Genomic DNA, 25,128 nt, shown 5'->3' with positions numbered 1-25,128 from the left:
GTTGGTACTTCTATCATACTACTACTAGAATGCAAAATTAGTACACTACTTTTTCTTTTTATAATATCATAGTATAGTATATTTTAGTTGAAACTCATTAGTCATTACATTATTATTCTTGAGCTATTTTAGTTGAAACTCATTTACATCAATCAGAAAAAAAGAAGTTACTACAATATTAGGAAAATATAACTAAAAGATCCTAATAAAATAAATTCTTCTGCACTTATGGTAACCAAGAAATACTATACTAATGTATTATTCATAAAACCCTAAAAAACAATGATTAAATACACTTCTTAGTAGAGACTAGAGAGGCATAAACACTTGCTGAAACCTCTCTCAAACAATTATGCATCTTGCATCTATCAACAAATTCCCCAACCTCCTCTTTATTTCAATTATACATCACATATCATGAAAGACCAACACAATATAGTAGTCAAGATCAAAATCTTCTAAATGAATGATCATATGATGGATTGATGAGGGTGTCATGAGACAGCCCTCTTGAGCCATGATCAAAGGGCCTCTGAAACTTGTTCGCAGATGCCATGAATCTTGCTTGCCTCGCACTCCTTCGTCTGGAATTCGACGAGGAACGAGGGATGAAAACTCCGGTGCCTTTGCTCTCCCTCTTGCTAGCTTGGTGTTGGTCATAGCTGAAAAATGATGAACTTTGTGTTGCTGGATTGTTTGCTTGAATGGAAGCCTTTCAACAAGAAATCAAGAATTTGAATTTTGTATTCAAGTTTAAGTGATAGGAGTACTATATGTGATCTTGATTGTGTTAGTTGAAGATTGAATACCTGACTATTAAATGGTGGAGAGTGTGAGTGAGAGTGTTGTTGATCATCATCATCCATGATGAGGAGAGATATTTGCTTGCTCAAGTCTTTGAAGAAGACATCATCCTCCAACTCCAGAGCAGCTTCCATGCCTTGTGTATTTTTCTTCACTTTATTTTCTCTATATCTGTTTTTCTTTTTCCTAGTTGAATCAGATGCTGAATTGATTTTAAATAGGGAGAGAAATTTGGAAAGGCAAAGGGATGATGGGATTCAAGTAGAGGGATTATGGGCTGGGGCATGTGAATTAGTGGGGTCTTTGAGAGTCACTTGCCCATCCTGTCTATAGCACAGCCCCACAACACTATATCCATATCTTTTATATGTAGGATAAATATCATTTTGTATCTTAACATTTGAAATTTTGCACAATTATACCCAAATATATGCAAAATCATGCATTGTCACTCTAACAATTCTGCTCTATTCGATCATCGGTCGTTGAAATTGAGACACGCGATCAGAATACTCTCGAATTGAAAGACAAAATTTTCAAGTCAACAAGATTCCAATCTAATCTATACTTCAGCAAAGCAAAGGGTGATAGGATCAATCGAAATTGACACCACAAGAATAAAAAAAAAAAACTTCTTTTACTAATATAATTAGCAAAGATTATAGAACTACAAATATTAGGGTGTAGACTGATATTTTCACATGAAGTGTTTGTGGGTGAATCTTTATGAAATTATTATTATGATTATTATCTCTATGTGTGTGTTTTGATATTATCCAGTTGTGGGATAGAAATAGACCCACAAACCAGATTATCTGATCCGGAGATAGACTTGAATGTGATGAGGGCATATATACTTGGTTGTGATTGTACATGCACTTTTTCCTCTCATCCACTACTTATTTTCACACCTTAGTACTTTCTTTTTTGGGGATATAATAGTTTAAGTTACATCCAACTAGTCATAAACAACTGTTTTTTCTTGTTTTTGTCTTCAAAGTAAATATAGATATGCAGCCAAGTTCAACATGGACAGTTGAAAGATCAATCACTAGCAACCCCACTCTTAAAAAGAAAGAAATGGAATCATTAGTTTATGTCCTAATCTTGCGGAAGGTGTGGGTCATTTAGTGAAATTATTTATCCAACTTTTTACTCCACATTCTTGATTTCTAAAATTGAAGAAGATAGTGTTTCCATCGTACTCTCCAAACGCAAGATTAAGAAATGATCAATTAACATCAAGATGGCTAATAATGCATTTTAGGCCATATGCTAATTTTGTTTAGCCAAAATACCATGCAAATAAAGTATGTTAGGGATATCAATCAACGTCAAAATTGGCGACTTGACCCAATACACAGAAAAGGATGGTTAGGGGCCTAACCCAAAAATAAAATAAAATAAAATAAAATAAGCCAATCCACCCAATTTAACAACCATGTGTAGCCATCCCCAATTTGCTTAAATGGGTTTGAATGGAAATAAAATTAATTAATCGATCGGCCAATTTTTATTTTTATTTTTGTAATCCATCGGCCAATTTGAAGTTTTGAACTACTGAGTTTGTTATTTGAGTTAGATGAATAAAATAGCGAATAAATATATAAGTGCAATATTTGCAACGACGTACATATAATTGTAAAGTAGGATAACAAAAATGTAAGATAGATAGGAAGATATACTATTATGTGAAAAAGGGATATAGTGAGGCAAAAGAACCAATTGATTGGAGTATGGATAGAATAATTGGATTCCCTTGCTAGTAGTAGTTGCTATCAATGTTAGATTCAGCCTCAGATTTCTCAAGATTTTATGGACCATACTACTCTTTTTCAAAAAGCCAATTACTGTAATACTGAATTCCTAACATTTAACCCACTTTAATATGGGTCCTATTCCTGCTGACTTGGGACTTTTGGGGTCTTCAAACATACACACACATGACACATGTGTGTGCGTTTGTATACCTAATAATGTATGGATTGATGAATAAATATTTCGTATCATTTGTAGCATATCATTTCCCTCCTTATAGATAAATGACTAACTTATCATTTCCATAGTGGTCCAGAGCCCACAAGAAGTACTGCCAGACCCCTCTAAACTTCACCTCTATCACAGCTTCTGTCCAAAATATACTACTGCTATTTTAAAGACATTTTTTCATGCAGAATAACCTTGTATATATATCAAATATTACCAAAAAAAATTCAAGTTGCAATAAATTCTAGCCACAAAGACCACAGCTAATTATCAGACCAACTTAGTGACTTTCATCTCTAGAGTTGGCCTGGTATGTGGAAATTTTGTAGCCATAACTTATCTTGGCCTCAAACTCATAGTTGTCTTGAAGGACCATCACAAACACAACTAGGTACTACAAGGACAAAAGAATGGAGCCAAAACACGTGCTTATATCGCTCGAACTAATTGAAGCAAAATCCCAATTTCCATTGATGTAAATTCACAGTATAAGAAATTTGAGAGGATGCCAAGCGATCAGCATCCTGCTTTTCATGAATTCTCCATATTTGCTGGCCAGAAATTATGAGATTGAAAAAGGGAAATCTACGCTACTATGCAGCTGGTTGAACAATTTAAATACCTCCTGAGATGTGGAATGCCTCAGAGGTTATGCCCCACCAGCCATATCAATATCCGCAATCCCATCAACCCCCTTAAAGGCAATGCGTAACTTCCTCATACAAGACTGCTTCTTGTCACCCTTGCCTGCCATTCCATTAACATTAACGATACCCCTGGATACTCCATTCATTAGATCAAATAAAGGAATATCCAGGTTAGATCGAGTCTCCTTTTCTAATGCAGGAGGTGCCTGCATGTATAACTTTTCTCCCCTGTATGAGACACTCACTCTAGTCAGGAGAAGATGAGGGTGATCTTCCAGTTGATCGATGAACTGTTGCAGTGATAAATTAAAAAAAATTAGTATGGGACGGCAGTAAAAATTACTGATAAAAAAGCCAATAGTATGTGAAGCACCTTTTTTAAAGTAATGGACTTCTCCATCTCGATTAGAACACCAGGACCACAAACAAGGCAATCTGGATCCTTCACAAACTCCGTAACTTTAATATGAAGACCTTCGACTCCATTATACCTGTGAACATAAATGCAATTACTTCTTTAATAGTGAATAAAAAAGTTATAGTATTGGTGTAACATCGAATGAATTAGAAATATTCGTGAGACCATCTTCACTAAAACAAAATCTAGAAGTCAGAGATATACGTTAAGTAATTAGATAGTGACTTGCTGCATCCAGAAACAATTTTCAAGGTCTCCAAAGCACAAGCAGCTGAGATAATAGCATTCGTAGAAGCTATAGCAGGAATTATGTTTTTCACCACACCCTGTAAATGAAGCCAGTGTTATCTCATAAACAATTTGGTCAGAAACAACTAACTGGAAACTATTTACATGAACATGGATATTCATATTTACACTTCCTGGACTGATGATGCAAGCTTTCACTTAAGAAAAAAACAAGAGAATAATTTGAAAGCTATCGCCAGCCAAAAAGATGTACCGAGCTACAAAAGGCACTTAGCTATGTGAAAGCAGCTGAAAGGTAATAAACTGAAAGATACTCCTTGCTTACCTGAGTCAAAGAATATGTGACTCCAGGAATTCCAAAAAGTTCAGCCCTCTGGACAGCCTTCGAGAAAAATATGAAATTATGAATAAAAAATTGGAGAAATAAGAAAATAAACACAATTCCAATTGTTCAGCTGAAAGATACCCTCATAATTTATTACCTCTGAATAAACCCATTGCATGTCTTCAGGATTATCTGGATCGAAGCTTTTGAGACCATGGACCTGAAAAATAATATCCTATTGAAAAACGCAATGCAAAGACACCCAGCAGGAGAATGCAGTCAAATAAGTTATATGCTGACCTCATTCCATTTAATTAAATGGGCATATTCAATACAATGAGCAGCATTCCTTGGAGTTTCTGCTAAAGTACATAGAGGGAATTTTACTTGCGGTGGGAATAACCAAATGGTACACTCGAAACATGGGGTTGTTCCTGGAATTATAATCCTGGCATGGCCCTTGAATCCTTCAGTTCCACCATCCACCATAGGTTTGACGGTTTCTTCTCGAGGATTATCATCAGAATCATACTCTTGTTAAACAGAAAGAACACAAACTTAAGTACATCAGAATTGCAAATAGACAATAAAAGACTATGGATCATGTTCACACCATAAGACTTCATAAAGTTAAAATTTCCAAATGTGCATCTGCATTTCAGGTTAAAAGGTAGGTTTATATTGAATTTGAATGGGAACTAAAATGTAGGAAAGGAAACTATGTTCATCATATCTGTTCATATGCGTGATTACTAGTACTTCTGAATAAGATTCAACAAAATAACAGAACTTAACAACCAACTATGAAACACAATTTGCAAAGGATGGTCCAGCAGTGAAACTACATAAGGTAGATATACAAAAGTAGGCATACATATAACGTGAAATGATAAAATAGCCTCATCCAATTAAAGCAGTGAAGAAAAAACTTTCATGTCAGCTTTCTCCAGGTCCTCTATATTGTCTAGCAAACTTACCTAGAAATCCACAGGCTACTTCATTTATGTAGCTCCTTGCCTCAATAGAATCAAGCCCAAGGACAATAATGCTGAAATCACTATAAAAGTCCAATGGTTTGTCTTCGATGCGGCAGAAATGAGGTGTAATATTTACACCATTAACTCTTTCCATAACTCGTCTTGCAGCTACTTCAGCCTTTGGCTTTCCTACATCTTCAAGTCTACACACAGAATACATACATGGCCACTTTTCAGCATGGAGTAAATGATAGAAAGACATTGTGAATGGAGTAAATGATAGAAAGACATTGTGAATGGAGACTGATGAAAATTGGCACGAAATATAAAATAGCTCCTTAGATCAGGTCAACTGGCAGTTGATACCCGATCTGGAGCTCAAAGTCCAGATGAACATTGCTATGCCTGAGATCTTTATGACTAGTATATTGAGCAACTAAATCAGCTAGAGTCTAGAGACTAGGAAGAGCAAAAGATCAACCACCTCTTTAGCTTTCCACAAGGAATTCAGCTAGTGCATACATTATTACGTAAGCATAACAATGTACTAAAAGTTGGCTCCAATTTTATCTGCAAGAGCTTATTCATTCTCAGCTGCAAAACGAACTAAACAGGAATATACTTTTTCAGACACTCATTGTCAAATAACCAACTCTAACAACCTAAAGCTAGCTAAGATTAGCTCACTTGCAAAACAAACAAAATTCTCCAAATCAGAGAAAAAAAAACCCTCATTTTGACTTCCAAATCATAGTATACAAAATCTGTATGGCTTTTAAAAATCCCAAACAAAAACTAGCATCTATGGATCAAAGATAAGGTTATATATATTAAGTATTGTTATAGAAAAGAAAGCATTCGGTGGAGGCAGTTTTAAAATCCTAGTGTCACCTCCAAAATTCAAGATGAGGGGCTCAGCTTCATCACCTCACTTGTATCGATAAAGAAACATCAGTCAGAAAAATAGACATGTCCCTCACAAGGCACTACTCAGCATTTAATCCGTAAATGAAACCCTAAGTAACCGCTAATTCATAGGTAGAAAACATGTTGTCGAAAATTTTCACTATATTCATCTACTGATCAAATCGCCTATACATACATAAGAGTCCTAATTCTAATTGACCGAGGATAGCACATAAATAAGCTATACAGTTCTATGGAGTACTATATAATTCTAACAATTGAAAGAAACTGAAGAATTACATCATCACGGGAGATAATAATTCAGAAGATTTCACTGATCAATTATGGCAACTGGTGTAACATCAATAGAAGCAGAAAAGAATTTTCAGAAACAAGAAGCACGAACACACCTAAAGAGGAACTGACGATTAAGGTTGGTGACCTCAATCCGATCCATATCGATTACATCAAGGTTCTGAAAGCCGGTTAAAGCCAAGTCCTTGAGCAATTCGCAGCCCAGCCCACCTGCCCCGACCACCAACACCTTCACATACTCTTTTATGTCCTCCCTCAGCTGCAACAGTTGGATAATTGATCATCACCAATACTTGAAGGGTTCAAAAATAACCGGATTGAATAAACTAGTCAAACAAAACAAAACAGAAATCTGGTAGTGGCTAGGCTAAATTTTCTTAACAATCAAACAAACATAGCAATGCGGCAAATACATATGATAGAGAGAGAGAGAGGGGGAGGGGTTTTACTTCTTGGCCAGGCTCAAAGTTGGGGCCAACGAGGTGGCCTGGGCGGAGGAGTAGCTTATCGAGGTCTCTTGATCTGGTGGGCTGAGACACCGCCATTATTGCAGACGGTAAAGCTTAATTATTTCTGCTATTCGCGAAAATGAAACTGTAAACAATGAATGCAGTTTTTCATGTTTTGAATTTTTATGTGATTTCTATTCGGCAAGAGGCGCCAACGCGACTTTACCATTCCTCCATATTTATAAAATCTGAATACCATAACTGGTAGCTTAAATATTACGCTTGGGTAGTGCTATAGCCTATAGTATAACAAATATTAAATTTTTCTATTTTTTTTTTTGAGTTGATCAAATGATAAAGAGTTTAATTTCAGGTTCAACTCCTTTATGGTGCAACTTTTAAAATCATTAATTCATTAAAAGAATAAAATTTAAAGAGTTTTTTCTAATTTGAAGTAAAAATACTAGAATAAAGATCCTCGATACTTTTTATTTGTATAAAGAGTAAATGTCAATTTTGACCCTAAACATATGACTGATATATGAATTTGGTCGAAAACATTGACTTTTTGAAATACGAGTCTATAATAAATGAAATTCGTGTCGATCCGGTCCTTTTTTTACGGTTCTGTCAATTTTCGACCGTCGTTAATTAATGTTTTGTTGTAAAATAGAAAACTCTTAAATAAAAACATGAAAAAGGTGCAAAACATGAATCAAAATCAAAAATTTTTATTCTCCCTCTCTTTCATTTCTTCTTCCCCACACCACCAATAACTTAATTTCTTTATTTCCAACTTGGTCCAAAACCCGTCGGACTCTTCGGATATGGAGAAGTCGCGGTGTTGCAGAAGTTCCAGAGACAGCTATGACCCATCGACGAGATGAAGCAGTCACCGTCAACCTCAATTGCCACTTCCGACGAAGCAATTGAATTTCGACTTTGAATTTATATTTATGAATTTTGAATCTTGATATAAGTCCTTGAATCTATGTCCCTGAATTTCGACAATGTTGACATGCATATTAAGGTTCTGAAACTGTTTCAAATCCACATAGCATTATGGACTACTATTTCGTCGAAGATGAAGAAGAAAAATAGAACAAAATACCGTCAACCTAGTCCTGAACATTTGCAATTTTAAGCATTGCCAGTGCCGATTGATGTCAAAAAACCCTATGGCAAACAAGTACCCACCGTTCAAAAACCAGTACACACCATCAACAAACAAGTAGCCACGAACAAAAGATAATCAGCGACTTCCAACTCATAGCCAACAAGAGATAATCGCCGGTGTCGGCGGTGTTCTCAGTTGGAATCGGACTTAGGGTTTTTGTGGATTGTGTGTAGACGACGAGGAGAGAGAGAGAGTTGGGGAGGGAGTCGATTAAGTTTCCAAGTGTGGTGTGGGGGAATGATTTTGAATTAGAAATGAAAATGGAAAAAGAATTAAAAAAAGACTAAAAAAACCATTTAATTAGCAAAATAATTAGATGACTAATAATTCGATATTAAGCGTAATCGGATCAAAATTTTGCTAATCGACGGTTGACCGTCAAAAATTGACAGATCCGTAAAAATTTGACCAAATCGACATGAATTTCATTTGTTATGGACCCGTTTTTCAAAAAGTGAATGTTTTGGACTAATTTCGTATATCTTTCATATGTTTAGGACCAAAATTGACATTTACTCTTATATAAACGGTAAAAGGGAACGCGACTTTAATCTCAAGTTACACAATTGCCGCTTTAAATAGCTCATTTATGTTCTAGGAGTACTATTTTTGATAAAATCAATACAGGATATAAATATAGGACTCAAATTCCACTAATTTTTACTATCCACTTTCATTTACAAATTCAAACAGAAAAAAAATGAGATACTTATCAACTTGTTCACCTTCTCCTCACATTGACTAGTCAACCCACCCAAATCAGTACTAAGGGATGGACGCAGAAATAAATATTGATAGGGGTTGAAATTTCTAAATTTTATTTTGATATATATTTTTGAGTAATTTAAATAATTTATAGGGGTTTTTATATTAGATTTTACACTAAACTTGACTAAATTTTTAAAAAAATAATAGAAAAAGGTAGAAAAAAATATTTCATTGAGGGTTTAAGCCCCACCTTTTTCTCTTTGGGTCCGCCCATGTCACTACTCACGAAGAAAACTCCAATCTTGTATACATAACTAACATGTTGTTCCAAGAATCGCTCCCAGTCCCACCAAACTGTAGCGGCAGGTGGCAAGGTGGTGGAGGATGAAGAGGGCTTCGACCGGGGTTATCAGAGTTAACATTTTCTATTGATACGATTTGATGCACACCACTATTATTGTGTTTTTAATTGTTTTTGAATCCCTGTTATTTCGTAGTCTTACATGAGAATTAAAAAATTCCAGTATGATAAAGATGCATAAAGGTGTATCAAATTAGTTACTAGAGTTTAATTTTTTTTTTTTAAATGAATATATACTCTATAGTAGTTTACGGAGTATTATTTTCTGCTTAATTTATTGAATAGGAGTATAAAAATTAAAATGTCTCAAAAACTTGTTAATTGGAGTCGTAATTAGGATTATCCACTTTTGAAGATGTTTGTGTGGATGTACTAGAGTAGATGCGCAGGGTGCATTGCCATCTCCAATCTGCCACTGTGTGCAAGTGTGTGGGTATTGGATGTTGGCAAAGTGTGACAACCATTTTATAGTATTTTATTAATTACTGGAGTATGCATTTAGAAACAGAGCTAATTATACTACTACTATTACATTAGTACTTAGAAACAAGTGCGAGCATTATTAGAGAGACTTGATATGGAATAATGAATACTGTGTAAATAAAAATTACACTATCATCAATCATTTTTGTTGAGGTATTTAATTATTATATGAAATAAAATAATTAAGCAAATTGAAGAATTACAAACAAATCAAATTTTAATACATCTATCAAGTGTAGTAATTATTTAAAAAATCTAACTCAAATTTCAATGGTAATTACAACAGGAAGTCACCAAACCATATTGAACCTCTTAACCATTTTTTAGGATTAAAATCTTTTTAGAGAGCTTGTGGAGGGACTGTAGCAGTACAAAATTATTTTGTTGCCTGTGAAATTCAATAGCAGTGCAAGCGGCAGCAAGTGAAAGATAATAACAGCATTATTTATGATAAACAAAACAAAACAATACCCAACCCAAAATCCTCTAAAAATTGAAACTCGAAAAACTTTTATAGCTTACGATCGGAGTCCGGGAGGCCGCTGGAGAGATCTGCGCCGTCGGTTGGAAAACTATCAGCGAAAGTATCAACCGGCTGAGAGGAGGCGGCGGCGGCGGCGGATTGACGTTGCTGCTCCAGTTGTGCTTTCTCGAGGTAGGGTTTGAAACCGAGATGGAGAGTCAAATATCCAAATGCTAGTGCTCCGATCACTACCACCGCCGATCTCATGGCGTTCGCCTTCGCCGTGCCTCTCATTTCCGCCCTTGGATTAACTTCACCACGATCTCAGTTAGAGGTTTCTAATTTTATCTCCCAGTTTCCAATTTATTTGCTGATCTTTTTATATATTTTTTTTATTTATAATTATAATAAGAAATGGAAGCCCAATCCATCTGAGGGCCCAATTAATTGATAAATATCTTCATAAAACCAAGAGCCAAACTTTTATGGAAATGACTCCACCTGACTTACGAAAATGACAAAATGATAAATAACAAGTTAGCAATACATCTTCTACAATACTAGAGCTTAGGTAATTTCTCAATCCAAGTTTATAAGAGCATCCCTAGCAGTGCTCTTCCGCAAGAGCAGGCGTCGTGCTCGTCGCTGCGCTCTTGTCGTTGGCACGGACGTGCTCTTACCGAAGAATACCGCCGTACCGAAGAGCAGGGCGACGTGGTAGTGTTCCACGTGTTTTTATTATGTTAAATTTATTTTTTGTTTTAAAAATTCATAAAAATTAAAAATAATTCAAAAAATAAAAATATATATATATTTTCGGATTCCAAAAAATATAGCCATTTTTGGACCTTTTTTAAAAAAAATTATTATTTTTTATATCAAAGTCAATCTTTCTCATCAATTTTTACTTAATATAAATAGGTTTATGTTTATGGTTGCAATTCAAATTTTGTACCCTATATATAAGCATGTTCTTGTAGGGGATTACTATGGTGACACCATAGTTAGAGTGACAACATAACACTAATGATATCTGCCAAATCCTTTATATAGACGCACAAGATTAATTTTCAGAAACAGAGTATGGATTGCTCGTTAGTTTATCATATAATGCTTGTTTGATTCTTTTAGGAATTACAAAATATTTTAAACTGCCACATATTTGGTATATCCCACTAATATAGGGCGTTTTTTTTTTCAGAATCAATTTTATGATTTTCAACGTCATTCTCTCTCCCCACTACTCGATTAATCTCCCACCAGCAATTCCTAAAACCTAATCTCCTTCTAAGTCGTCCCTCTTTGTACTCCATTACTCCAACTTCGACATTGTTGATTGCGTCTGGTGAAGGGGGCACTGTCTACAAGTCGTAGCTGGTTATCCGACGCTATTGATTCCTACTCCAACGCGAGAGGGTTAGATGTAGATTTGATTTTCATATCAAATATATGATAATCTGTGTATGCAATATTTTGATTGGTTATTGCAGTTTGGCCATTTATGAATTGTTAGTTGCTTATTCGTTTATTGCTTAATATTAGCTTGATATACATATTGTTATTGTCATGCTTGTTATGCCTTGGTACTCGCTTGTTTATGCCTTAGTACTTGCTTGCTCTATGGTTGCTACATTTTGGATATGTAATTGCTTGTTGAGAAGTTACGTTATTATCTGATTGCTTTGTTGTTGCTAAATTTAGGGAATAAAAAGAATGACATTTATGTGCTTAATAATATATGACATATTGTTTGGTTATAATTTATAGGATGCTTGCTGTATAATTGACAAATGTGGGTTCTTATCTCAGATTGCTTGACTCATGTTTGATTAAGTGACTTTTGCTTGGTATGTCTGTTAATTGTTCAATACAATTAATAAGATTGGTAATAGCTTGTTCAATACTTTAGAATTGCTTGTCCATTGTGTTAGAATTGCTTGATACAATTATTTGCATTGATAATTGCTTGTTCAGTATTTTAGCATTGCTTGTCCAGTTGTTAGAATTGCTTGATAAACGTATTGCTTGTTCGGTGTGTTATAATTGTTTGATAAGCATTGAAAATGTGGGTCAAAAGACAATTCTTGTTCAGTGTGTTATAATGGCTGAGAACCCGTTGGAATTGCTTGATAAATGTATTGTTTGTTCAGCGTGGTAGAATTTCTTAATAAATCGGTTGCTTGTTCAGAGTGTTCAAATTTCTTGTTCAGCGTGGTAGAATTTCTTAATAAATCGGTTGCTTGTTTAGAGTGTTCGAATTGCTTGTTTAGTATATTAGAATTGATTGTTCAAGCTTATTAATTACTCCTTTATTGTTCGATTTAATAAAGCATTGAAAATGTGTAAAAAGACATGTATATAAATTGCTTACTAATGGAAGTGAATGTGCATGATAAGTGTAATGGTTTACATCGTGCAACACAGGACACAATTAAACAATGGCTAAGAGAGGAAGGCAACTGCAGACTCTGCAGAAGAGGAGGACACTCGAAGGAAATCTATAGAAGCTCAAAATAAGTTCGTGGATGACGTAATGAGTACGACAATACGCCACTATGAAGAGGCGCAAAAGAAAGGACGTGTTGATGTTGAAAAGATGGTTGCAGAGTATCCCGAACCTTAAATAGTGAATAATATTGTTTTAGGACAATGAACGTCATTGTGTTTTGTATTAGATTTTTTTGAATAAACTAATTCTTGATGGTCGATGATTGTTGGTTTCTTTTGGAGTATACATTGATGGTTTTTGGATTTCTATTTTGTTTGGTGTAGACATTGAATGTTAAACACGCATAAGACATGATTTATAATGGTAAACAAATTTTGACACATTGGTAAGCAAAACAAACTCTTGTAGCAAATTCTAATACATTGGCAAGCAAATTGCAATATGAATTCTGAGTTGATTATAAAAAACTTCAAGCACTAATTTGTTTAAATCATTGGTACTACCAAGCACTAAATTATAAATTGACATGCAATACATTTTAAATTGACATGACATGCAATATGTGATGCAATTAAATTATAAAGAGGAATATGGAATTAATGACAAGATATATTATTTCGGATTACGAAGCAAGCAATCCAACACATGCAACCAAGCAATTACATATTCCGAGACAAACACTGATTGAAATTTTATGATAGTATGTGAAAAAACTTGTTACAGACATACAATGCCGAGGAGTTTCTCTCAGCTCTTTCGGTGTAGGTCTTCCAATGAAATAAAAATCTTCTTCTACTATTTTCCTCTTTTCAGTATCAGGCAAGGTCAGGGAGTTGCTCTCAACTCTTTCCCAAAATCTAGCATTACATCTGAAAACTGACATACAATTTAATACCCATAAGTAAGCAATGTCACTCTATATGGAGAAATAAAAACAATCAATCAATAAATTACAATCATTCTTTAAATCTGAATTCCATGAAATTTAATTACAAATACATAAATTTCATTTGCAAGCTTATGAAATCAGAGAATTTCTTCAATCGTCTAGGAATCCCCAAACACTGACATGCAATTTAGTAAACAAAAGCAAGCAATCTGATAGACGAAATCTGTAAGGCGTAATACAAACATTTAATCACTAAATTGAAGTAAGTTATGAAATATAAAACCCACGATTCAATTCCCAATACATAAATTTCATTTACAAGAGAAGATACAAATTCGTGAGTCCAATAACATATCAAATTCGCAAAATTCAGTCATCTATCAAAATCCTTGATTTGTAATAAGCAATTTAACAATCACATGATTATAAGTAAATATTTGCCGTTTGCGAAATTAGTGAATTGGACGTCAACAGAAACATTATTCTCCATGGATTCAATGAAGATGGAAGATTTAATGAAGAATTACAGAGATTGAATATCTGCAGAATTGAAGGAAGAATTACACAGATTGAAATAAGTAGAATGGAAGTAGCGTAAGCGATTGAGAGAACTACAGAGATTGAAGGCGATTTTTTGCTTAAGATTTGATGGATTAACTACTGAAATTGAAGAAAAAAATTGAAGAAAGAGAGGAGGAAATACCGTGATCTACGATTTGGAGAAAATATGCTAGAATGTTGATTTCCAATTATAGCCTTTTGCATTATTTCTAATTTTTTTATTTAAAACCCAAGACTGTCACATGACAGACTAAGGATGAATCTTGTTGAGAATCTAACGGTTCTAATTAGTGGTACAATGTTATTTTAATTAGCGTTGTCATTTTAGCAATTCTATGTTCTTGTATCTTCGATTAGGAAGCAACAAGATTCATCAATTATGTAATTTTTAATTTGTTTTAGTAATTTGTAATACTCCCTCAGTCCTATAATAGATGACATACTTGGGGAATGATACGAGATTTTAGGAGATGTTATTTTGTGTGTTAAGTGGAAAGAGAAAATAGTATATTTATATTAATGTGAGAGGGAATTTATTTCAGAAAATGAAATGTGACATCTTTTGTGAGACAAACTAAAGGGGAAAGTGTGACATATATTATGGGACGGAAAGAGTATTATTTTGAGTATTTAAAATGTATTTTAATATTGTGAATATGTTTTTAGTAATTAAAGTATTTAAATTAAATAATAAAATGGTGGGACCTTAAATAGTGTAAGAGCATACTCTTACGGAAAAGTATAGATATTGGTGTTGTACTCTTGCAGAAGAAAGTGAATTAAAAATGAATAAATATAGATCCGGACCTACATTCATACTTTTTGGCAATAGCTTATATAATTTCTCAATCCAAGTCTATAAACTGATCATTGACATTCTAACCTACCAATAATAACAAATGAGTGATATTTTCTAAATTTGAATTTAATATAATAATTAGTGAAATTGCTACTACTTATATATATAATATTTATACGAGTTTGAGTTTAAACTACATGAGATAAAAAAAAAATAGCCGAGCATTAAACAGACTTAACCAAACGAAAATACATCTCAAAACACGATTTAGCCCTCACAATAAATCTTTTCACTGCAACAAATTGGCAGCTTCACCGTTAGAATTTGCAATTGAATGATAGCTGATCATTTCACTCGGCGTAAGGATGCAATTTCTTACCTTTATAATCTTTACTTTGTAGAGAAAACTCAGTTCTTTGGTTTCTGTTTTTATTCCACATGTATCGCAAATTTAAGCTCGATATACCCTTTTGTCAAGTATGCTGTAGAAAGATTGAATCTTTTAACTATTCTTGTACAGTTTCTGAGAGAATTTTATGGTGGGATTATCGGGTGCAGTAATTAGGAGGCAGCAGTTTTTGATTAGGTGCTTAGGAGATTACAGTGGTAGCAACAATATCTGCAACTCTGCTTCCATAAAAATGCAATCTTTACTGAGTGTTGGCAGCCCTTCCATGGAGGTTGATGCTGTCAGCATCTTGAAATCAATCACTCCATCTCTGGAAGCTTCCAAGCATAAAGGCCAAGCTGGTAATAATTTTCTTCCTTAGTTACTTGAATTTGGTAGATAGTTCATAGGAAATTTCTAGTTAGATATACTCATTCCCTTTTTCTATTTGCGATTAATTATTTGATTTGGTTGGTAATTTTCTAAAATTTTAGGGAGCCCTGATCTTTTAGTTGAGTTTACTAAACCGTAACTAGGAATTAATAAACCCTAATAAGGGATTGGTGAATCCTAATTAGGCTGGATGTACACTAGTTTTTGCCTTTTTGTCTATATCTGTTGGTAGATAGATTCATATCGTTTTGCTGTTTAAAAGAAAGGGTTTGACATTTACAGACTTCGGTACATAGGATTTCAGCAGAAAAAATTTAGATTATGATGGAGAAATAGTTTATTATTGCCACTGGATGTAACTTTGGGTATAAGGACTATCCTAGTTTATAAGACCTTTTTTTTTTTGTAATTTCTTGATTGAGATTTAGATTTTCTATACTCTTCTTAATATAATTGACATTGTTTTGGCAATGTGAAAGCTATTGTACTTTGCTCGATCCTGTTAATGGTTAAAGGAATGTTAGAATGCTTAGTTTATTATCTGGCTCTGTAGCAGGCATACCTTGTTGGTTGTTTTGATCGATTGGAACCTGAAACAGATGAAAATGTCTATTCAGATACACATATGAAAATGAAGAGACCTGCATGTTTATTTTGCATATCATGAAAAAGGCACTTTGTACAATTATTAAGGAGGATTGCAGTGAATATAACTACTAATCTCCTCTGTATTCCAGAAAACTCGCCTATACTGCTATCTAATGTCTAAATATGTTTTCTGAATGCTGATTCTGTACCAGGGAAGATCGCAGTTGTAGGAGGTTGCCGCGAATACACTGGTGCACCGTACTTTTCTGCTATTTCAGCTTTAAAAATCGTTAGTTTTCCTTGCTTTAGTTGACCTTTTCTTCTTCAATTTCTTTGCTGCCTCTTTCATAAATTCCTTTTGGAATAAAATTTCTCTTAATCAAAGGTCTATTTCTTTATTCTGAATCATGAAAATGTGTATTTTTGCAGGGTGCTGATTTGTCGCACGTGTTCTGCACCAAAGATGCTGCCCCTGTTATTAAAGGCTACAGTCCGGAGTTAATTGTGCACCCTATACTGGAAGAGTCATACAGTGTTAGGTGAAGATTACTTGTAACATTCTTGCTTCGTCGTAATTAACAAACCTATATCTTTAATTCATATCTCTCTGATTGCTTGTAGGATTGTAAACTGATTTTCAGGGATGAAGATAAGAAATCGATATTAGCCAAAGTTATTGAAGAGGTTGATAAGTGGATGGAGAGATTCGATTGTCTAGTTATCGGTCCAGGCCTTGGAAGGGACCCATTTCTCCTGGTATAGAAGAATTCAATTCGCAAGTTTGTCTGATGGTTGATTTTTGGCTTAAACATAGTTTTAAATGTTTTGAAATTAATGACCAAAGCGTTGATATAGGATAGTTAAAACCATCACATACCATATATAATCCAAGCTAAAACTAACGCAACAATCTTGGTGAAAATGCTATAAGCCTAGATAATCAGGGATAAGTTTCGTTAGTTATGGCACACATGTAAGGTTACAAGCTCACTTGCATTTGTATAAGTTTCTTTATGGGTAATGAGGTATTTGTGTGTCATATATATTCCTCTTCTCCTCTCTTTTGGCGTTGTTTGCTAACAAATATTTTCTCCCTGGCTTACCAAAAGAAAATGAAATCATTTGTAAATACTGTTTTGTCTCCAGGACTGTGTAAGCAATATAATGAAGCACGCGAGGCAATCCAATGTTCCAATGGTTATAGATGGGGTGAGGTGTACAACAAAATATTCTCTTTTGGGCACACTCACCATATAAAATTTTTATTTTCTTCTCTTTTTTTGTGCAGGATGGGCTTTTTCTTGTTACAAATTCTCTTGATCTTATCAGTGGTTATCCCCTGGCTGTCCTAACACCCAATGTTAACGAGTATAAGCGCCTCGTGCAAAAGGTTTTGCAATGTGAAGTAAACGATCGAGATGGAACACATCAACTACTTTCACTTGCAAAAGGGTATGTACTTTGTTTTTTTTTTTTTTCATTAGTTATGTAAAGTGTGTTCTGTCATTGCGCTTACGATTCATTATAGTTCACACCTATTCAGTTTCCTTCATATTTGGGAATTAAGGTTTGTTTGCCCTTATCTAATATTGGGAATATATTCTCTGTGTTAGCCATTTAAGAGAATCGTAAGAGTGTGCTCGCATCATTTGTGGTCTAGCTTTCCTAAATAATGATTTATGCTTCACCGAGATTAATGGTGTTGTAAAACCCCAATCACTGAAATAATCTTTCGTCGACCAGGATAGGAGGTGCGACCATTTTGAGGAAGGGAGTATCAGATTTCATTAGCAATGGGGAAACAGGTAATTTCTGCATATTTAGATGCTCTAAGACATGTGATGATAATTTTAAAAAATATAAAATAAGTGAGACAGTTGAACATTTATCATGTATACATGCATTTTATTCTCTCAAAAATAGTGCTTACTAATTACAGAGCAAGGTAATACCCTTGCTAGTCAAATAATAGAAATCATAGAAACCATCTACTGAAATCAGGCATAAGTTATGTTATAGATGCATGAAGCCCAGGTCATGCTTTACAAAAAATAGACAAATCATAACAAAACTGCTTAAGTCATGTATTGACATATGAGGCCTTCAACAACAAAACACCCTTTACATAACTCGAATATCATAATTTCACTCAAAGGAGATACAATTATGATGATCTTGGTGCAAGAAATATTTTTTTGTATTTTGTTAATAAATCCTATAGACAAGCCTGTTGCAAATTACTTGGTGTGTGCGTTTTCGAGAGTATTAGTTCAGATCATATGCTAATTTAAATTGAACTTTACAGTTCATGCAGTGAGCAGTTTCGGCTCTCCAAGGCGTTGTGGTGGCCAGGGTGATATACTTTCAGGAAGGTAACACTTGTCTGCTATATGATAACGACTCATACTTTACTTTCTTTTAAACCGTGTTCGTTGTTTATGTTGGTAGAATGCAACTTCTTATCATGCGCGGCCAACATTAACCAGGAAATACCTAAAATTTTCTTTTTCTAAACGAGCTGCACGTTTTAGCACAAGTGAATTTGTTTGTGTAAAAAACTTGTGTGGGATGGAAGATCCAACTAATACATGCAAACCCAGCATGCTTTTTGACAGTGGCGTTCTATTGTCCTTACAGTGTTGCTGTGTTCGTGTCATGGGCCCGTCAACTTGCAGGCGAGCCAAGCATGAGTGCTACAGTGATGGGGTGCATTGCAGGGTCTGTTTTGCTCAGAAAGGCTGCCTCACAGGCATTTGAGAGAAACAGAAGATCGATGCTTACCACCGACATAATCCAACACTTGGGAACAAGGTGCTGTTTTATACTACAATTAACTGGATTTTTTCAGAACTCTTGTACACACATGCTCATTTCTTGTATCCTCAACTACATATTGTGCAGTTTAGAGGAGTTGTGCCCGGTGCTCGTGAGTCAATAAAACTACTTTCCGACGGCCCTTCCTTATATACATTACTGGACTACATAGGGATGTCTGTTTTCATGTTACATTGAACATCTTTCAGAGGGTATGAATAAGTGCTTGCATTTTGAAATTTTCAAATTGATATAATTGTATAATAAATCATGAACTTAGTTTTTATTTATCTATTGCGACTTCCCTCAATCTTTTCATTGATTTGAAATCAAACAAATCAACCTAAGTAGTAAAGTTAAAGTTGCTACATGACATCCCCTCGGACAACAAAGAGGAACTAAACCCAAACCTCGATCGTTCACTATCAAACACCAACAAATAATCCTCCATCTGAAACGCCCCGATCACGATCTTGAGCGCCGCCTTCTCTCCGCCATTCAAGAACGCAAGACATGCCGTATCTCCACCGACTCGCTTCATCGAATTCGCCCCAAAAATCGTCCAATTCTTGCCACCATCAAATTCCAAATCAATCCGCGGCACACGGCCAAAACCGACCGCACTAGCTTTGTAACACGTCGTAAATGGCGGCACACTCTTCATCTTAGGCATACCCTTCATCCCCTCTTCAAAACGCTCCACAAATCTCGCATAAACATCGGCCGCTAGAGTAGTGTAAGGCACAACCGTGCTTAGCCTAATCCCTTCAAATGGAGACATCGCAATAATTGAGTGTTTACCTACCGATAAACCCTTGATCCCAACTGCGTAATCCGCAGTTTTAGGGTTGGTGAGAAGCGGGGTGTACGATAAGAGACTGTGAGTAGTTGCATTGCCGAAATAAATAGCCCCATTTCTTGAACTCGTGCTCGGCAAACACATTGCGAATGTTCGGGTAAGCTGAGGAAGCCGGTCGGAGAATTGGTTTTGGAGAGAAAGCGGGGCGAGAGAGAGGCTTGCTAGGCCTACTACTCCTTTGGGGAGAGACTCAAAGAGGGGCTTTGGAGCACATGATAGGAATATATCTTTCAAGAAAATATGGGCCCCACGATCAGTTATGTTGGTGTAAGTGAGCTGAGCAAATGCACAAGATTGGGTTATGGGGTTTCTAGGGGTTACCATACACTTGCATGGGGTTGTTGATGAGGCTGGAGGCAAGGGGCATGGTGAGGGTAGGTATTGAGCTTGGATGCATTCCGCGGTGAAGCAAGCCACCGTGGGGTGGGGGCCGGAGGGGCAGCGCCGCCATGAGAAGGGAGCTGCGATGTCGATGATGTAAGGGTCGATGGAGTTGAGGAGTATGGTGTAGAGAGAGGTGATGGGGTCCTTGCTGAGGGGTGTGAGTAATGTAGGAAGGGGTTGAGCTGAGGTGATTGAGAGTAAGGAGAAAAGGAAAAGATTTATCATGTTCATGGTTAACATGAGTTGATTGTTTATGATGTTGTTCAATGGATAAGTGGAAGCCGAATGAAAATGTGTTTATATGTACTCGGTTTATACGTCTCAATGTATGGGAAAACTTTATATTTGTGGTGATAATATTGATATTTAATGACTTTAGACTATGAGAATTTGAGTGTAGTTGAGCTCAATTAGTTAGCTAAAGTCATAGCCGAAATCGTTGAAGAGTCAACATTTGACTTTATTGAGATCCATGGATTGCCGACTAACTCCAGCCACATGGATTTTATAAGGAGGGGAAGACCATTTTCGGATAATCTGCAACCACTATGACGTTACTCCATTTGATTAAACGAATTGAAGTTTAATAAAATGTGACACAAGTTGTGATTTGCTTGTTTATTCTTAATCATACTTGAAACTTTGTGAAATTTGAACTTTAATTTGCGTCTGTGTGCATAATTTTCCATAGCTAGTACTCCCTCCGTCCCACAAAAGATGTCACATTTGTGGGACGGCACGATATTTTATGAAATTTTATTTTGTGTGTTAAATGAAGAGAGAAAATATAATTTTTATATTCACGTGAGGGAGAATTTTTCCAAAAAGAGAAATGTGACATCTTTTGTGGGACAAACTAAAAAGGAAAGTGTGACATCTTTTGTGGACGGAGGGAGTATTAAATTTGACCTTACTTTCATAATTTTCCTAAATAGCCATTTTGAGCCTTTATACTCCCTCCGTCCCACAAAGATTGTCCCATTTTTCTATTTTCGTCCGTCCCACAAAGTTTGTCCCATTTCACTTTTATCATTTTTGGTTGTGGACCTCATATTCCACCAACTCATCCCTACTCACATTTTATTATAAAACTAATACTTTAAAAGTAGGCCCCACATCCCACCAACTTTTTCAACTCACTTTTCATTACATTTATTAAAACTCGTGTCAGGTCAAAGTGAGACTATCTTCGTGGGACAGAGGGGGTATTTTTTATTTGGATGCCAAAAATTGGGAATGATATGTATCTAAAAACTCTTGCAAGTATAGAATATTTTGTGGAAGAGTTCGAGAGATCAGGAGATAGAAAAGAAAATTAGAAATGGTTTTGTAATTGTGCTTAAATAAAAAGAGGGAACATCTATTTTGGTCCATGAACTTTGCCAAAGTATCATTTTAGGTCCGTGAGCTTTGAAAATTATCATTTGAGGTCCATCAACTATGGATTAATATCATTTGAAGTACTTTTTTTTACTATTTCCAAGTTTTTCAAGACGAAAATACCCTAAATACCTTAAAGGCTATATATATTCTTAATAAACTTATCATATACTCATATTTTTTATAAATATCTTTACAATATATTTTTGACGAATTTTCTAAATATAATTTGACATTCAATATTACTCCATCACTTAATTTTGTGACATGCAAGTAAAATTGCTTCTTTAAATTTTTTTATATTAAAGAATTTTAAAATTGAATAAAGAACTTTTCTTTAATAACAAAATATTGAATAAGGATATTTTACTTGCATGTCACAAAATTAAGTGATAATATTGAAGGTCAAATTATATTTAGAAAATTCGTCAAAAATATATTATAAAAATATTTTAAAAAAATATGAGTATATGATAAGTTTATTAAGAATATATACCTTTTAAGGTATTGAGGGTATTTTTGTCCAAAAAACTTAGAAATAATAAAAAGTACTTCAAATGATATTAACACATAGTTGATGGTCAAATGATATTTTCAAAGTTCACGGACCTAAAATGATACTTTAGCAAAGTTCGTGGACAAAAAAGAGGTTCCCTCAAATAAAAAATGCCGAGACATATATGAGCTGAAAGAAAAATTGAATACATACAGTTAGTCTATTGCTATATGTTTCAGCTCGTATATTAGATATATGAGCTGGAATTTTTTTTGGAATTTCATTGATTCCAAATGTCATGAACAATATTATGATGAGTTGGATTGTTTTCAATATTTTCTATATAAAATACTCCATTGTCCGGGCCTAAATGAGACGTTTTTATTTTCACATGAATTCATATAGTGGCGATGTTTAGTTAATACAGCCCTACCTTATGATCCCAATTCATGTAAAATACTATGTGCAATACTGAAACAAATTCCTCTTCTCCATAGCCTTAATATTCATACTACATCCAGAAAACTTGTTACATCACTGAAGTTAGACATAAGAAAAACCTATATACTATAAAGCTTATGAGAGTAGAACTAGAGTCCCACAACTATACAAATCAAATCGAGAATTTCAACCAAAAATGAGTAGTTCCCTCTCCTCAAGAAAAGCATCACAAGCTCTCCCTATCTGCTGCTTCAAAATCAGAACACTTCTTCTCTCCCTTCAACAATGAAGCAAATCCAAGCATGGAGTTTCCCATGTTGAACTCAAGCAGATGATCCTCAATCTGATACCCACCAACCACAATTGAATCCCTAGGATTCACACCACCATCCAAGAATCCCAAACACATCACTTCATCACTCACCACCACCATTGAATTCTCACCATCAATCCTCCACTTCACCAACTCACTCTGCAGAACAAGATCAATACTTGGAACATTCTCCACATGTTTTGAACTAAAACACACTTGAAAAGGAGCCACAGAATGCACTCTACTCAAATTCATTGACACTGCAGCACTAACATAGGACTCAACAAATCCAGCATAAATCTTGCTCTCAAATGTAGTGTAAGGAACAGTGGTACTAATTTTGGCACCAAGACTCCCCTTTTGATGCAAAGGGAGCTTCTTGCCAGAAACCTTAATTGAACCAACATCAATGTAATAGCCTTCACTTTTCTTGGAGATTAGAGGAGTGAACATCATTGAGCTTGAGATTTGGGTTTCAAAAGGGTTCCCACCTAGGAAAACTGCACCCTTTTCGGGGGATAAACACACTGAGAATTTCCTCTCAAAGAATCCAAATGTGGTGGAGAATTGTGATGGGAGTGAGATTCTTGAATCTCCTAACCCTAGCATGCCTCTAGCATCATGAGCTAAGCCCTTAAGCAACAAATTGGGAGAAGATAAGAACAAGAATTTCTCACTCTTGGCAAAGGAAGAAGACCGAATCCCATCCCAGAACTCCATAGCCATCGTGTCCTCACTCAGATATCCAGATTTAGACATTCTTGAAATAGTATTCTCTGCCAGCAAGGTACAAGTCATGGAGTTGGGGTTGTACTCTGCTCCGCCGCCCCTAATCGAGTTCGCCATGGAGCACTTGAGCGAGCAGCTTTTGATGGGCTGCGGAGACTCAGAGGCCATCCAAACAAGAGGGCCGTTTAGATCCACCACGAGATTGACTGAATCAAGAGTTTCGCCCATGAAAACGCGAGCAACATACTGAAGAGTTGAGGAGTCTTTGGAAACAGGAAAGATCGCAGCTTTTGGCAACATAGGAGTGTGGGAAAGCGAGGCGGCTTCTGAAATTAGTAGAATCAGAGGAAGCAATAGCAAAGATTGAATAGAGCAAGCCATGTTTGTGAATTGTGAGTTTGTGTGTGTGTGAGAGAGAGAGCTCTGAGATCTGTGATTGTGGCGAAGGGACGCAGTTTAGTCGTGGGATTTAAGATGGAAGGAATATAATTATTAAATTTATATTTTGATTGTTGTATGGATAAGAACTAGAGCCTTTTTGGTATTATCATAGAATTTGGTGACTAGACTCCTACGTTTTCCATTATCACGGATTTCAAGTAGCTATTCAAAATGTGACACAGATTTATGGATATGATGTCGCCATCTTGTTGGTGATACTAATTTCAATTAGGCCACCAATTCCTCGTGCCAATTCATTTAATTGTCTATTTTACCCTCCCTCATCTCATTCCCTTTTCTAATGTTCTTTTGTGATAACTTTTTTTAATTCTGGTTTACTTTACTCCTTCCGTCTCTAAAGAATATGCACTTTGAGTTAGACATGAGTTTTAGTGCAAAATTAAATAAAATAGAAGAAAAATAGAGAAAAGAAGTAATTGAAGCATTGTCAATGCGGAATGAGTCACATTTCACTAGAAAGAAAATAGTTTCTAAAATTGAAAAATGCATATTTTTATGGGACTGACTAAAAAGAAAAGAATACATATTATTATGAGACGCATAGAGTATTATTTATGGCAATCCACTGTACTAATTCAACTACATATTCTTTTTTTTTCTTACTTAATCAATTACACATTAAAACTCTTATTATTCCCAGATAACCTAATATTTCCATGAAACAAAGAGAGTAGTATATCTTAAGCTAACACATGAATTTTTAATTTTTGACGAGAATGTATAGAATAGAAGTAAGAAAGATAAATATGCCCGTCCCTAAAAATTTATCAAATATTTTCATTTTGGTTCATCTCCAAAAATTTGTTATATTTCCATTTTGGTTTGTCCCTTAAAACTTGTTACATTTCATTTTACATTTTTGGTAATAGATCTCATATTTCACTAATATATTCGTATTCACATTTTATTATAAAA

General features: G+C 35.0%; 4 protein-coding genes, 1 long non-coding RNA gene and 1 pseudogene across 6 annotated transcripts; 2 read left to right on the top strand and 4 right to left on the bottom strand.

Annotated features, from left to right (window-relative positions):
* Positions 1-232: 232 nt before the first annotated feature.
* On the bottom strand, positions 233-1,070 carry LOC125196499 (uncharacterized). The gene is made up of 2 exons (XM_048095032.2): positions 810-1,070; positions 233-712 (listed from the first exon to the last, which is right to left on the bottom strand). The coding sequence occupies exons 1-2, from the start codon at positions 936-938 to the stop codon at positions 449-451; spliced, it is 393 nt and encodes a 130-aa protein (XP_047950989.1). The 5' UTR covers positions 939-1,070; the 3' UTR covers positions 233-448.
* Positions 1,071-3,237: 2,167 nt separating this feature from the next.
* On the bottom strand, positions 3,238-7,285 carry LOC125197539 (NEDD8-activating enzyme E1 catalytic subunit-like). The gene is made up of 9 exons (XM_048096301.2): positions 7,077-7,285; positions 6,723-6,886; positions 5,407-5,609; positions 4,730-4,962; positions 4,587-4,649; positions 4,430-4,486; positions 4,060-4,181; positions 3,811-3,928; positions 3,238-3,727 (listed from the first exon to the last, which is right to left on the bottom strand). Exons 1-9 carry the CDS (start codon positions 7,170-7,172, stop codon positions 3,440-3,442), a joined length of 1,344 nt encoding a protein of 447 aa, XP_047952258.1. The 5' UTR covers positions 7,173-7,285; the 3' UTR covers positions 3,238-3,439.
* A 2,905-nt stretch (positions 7,286-10,190) lies between these two features.
* LOC148927201 (uncharacterized) lies at positions 10,191-12,985 on the top strand. The gene is made up of 3 exons (XR_016128759.1): positions 10,191-10,602; positions 11,470-11,684; positions 12,693-12,985. It is a non-coding gene; the product is annotated as an uncharacterized LOC148927201 (long non-coding RNA).
* Positions 12,986-15,180: 2,195 nt separating this feature from the next.
* Positions 15,181-19,459, top strand: LOC125196285 (ATP-dependent (S)-NAD(P)H-hydrate dehydratase-like). Of its 2 annotated transcripts, none has more exons than XM_048094736.2 (11): positions 15,181-15,325; positions 15,525-15,716; positions 16,548-16,624; positions 16,765-16,874; positions 16,977-17,091; positions 17,482-17,544; positions 17,624-17,787; positions 18,079-18,140; positions 18,641-18,707; positions 18,973-19,146; positions 19,237-19,459. In XM_048094736.2, the coding sequence occupies exons 1-11, from the start codon at positions 15,301-15,303 to the stop codon at positions 19,271-19,273; spliced, it is 1,086 nt and encodes a 361-aa protein (XP_047950693.2). In that variant the 5' UTR covers positions 15,181-15,300; the 3' UTR covers positions 19,274-19,459. The 2 variants fall into 2 exon arrangements, with proteins under 2 accessions (XP_047950693.2, XP_047950695.2); XM_048094738.2 differs by having other exon boundaries at positions 15,487-15,716.
* On the bottom strand, positions 19,406-20,647 carry LOC125194595 (chitinase CLP-like). The gene has a single exon (XM_048092850.2). It carries the CDS (start codon positions 20,630-20,632, stop codon positions 19,493-19,495), a length of 1,140 nt encoding a protein of 379 aa, XP_047948807.2. The 5' UTR covers positions 20,633-20,647; the 3' UTR covers positions 19,406-19,492.
* A 2,093-nt stretch (positions 20,648-22,740) lies between these two features.
* On the bottom strand, positions 22,741-24,254 carry LOC125196539 (putative aspartic proteinase GIP2 pseudogene; annotated as a pseudogene).
* Between the last annotated feature and the right edge of the window lie 874 nt (positions 24,255-25,128).

The sequence above is a fragment of the Salvia hispanica genome, chromosome 4, assembly GCF_029641045.1.
Source record: "Salvia hispanica isolate PSC_SH4W2 chromosome 4, Shi_PSC_v1, whole genome shotgun sequence".
Lineage (NCBI taxonomy): Eukaryota > Viridiplantae > Streptophyta > Magnoliopsida > Lamiales > Lamiaceae > Salvia > Salvia hispanica.
The sequence above is the reverse complement of the archived record's forward strand: the minus strand, read 5'-3'. Positions and strand labels throughout refer to the sequence as shown.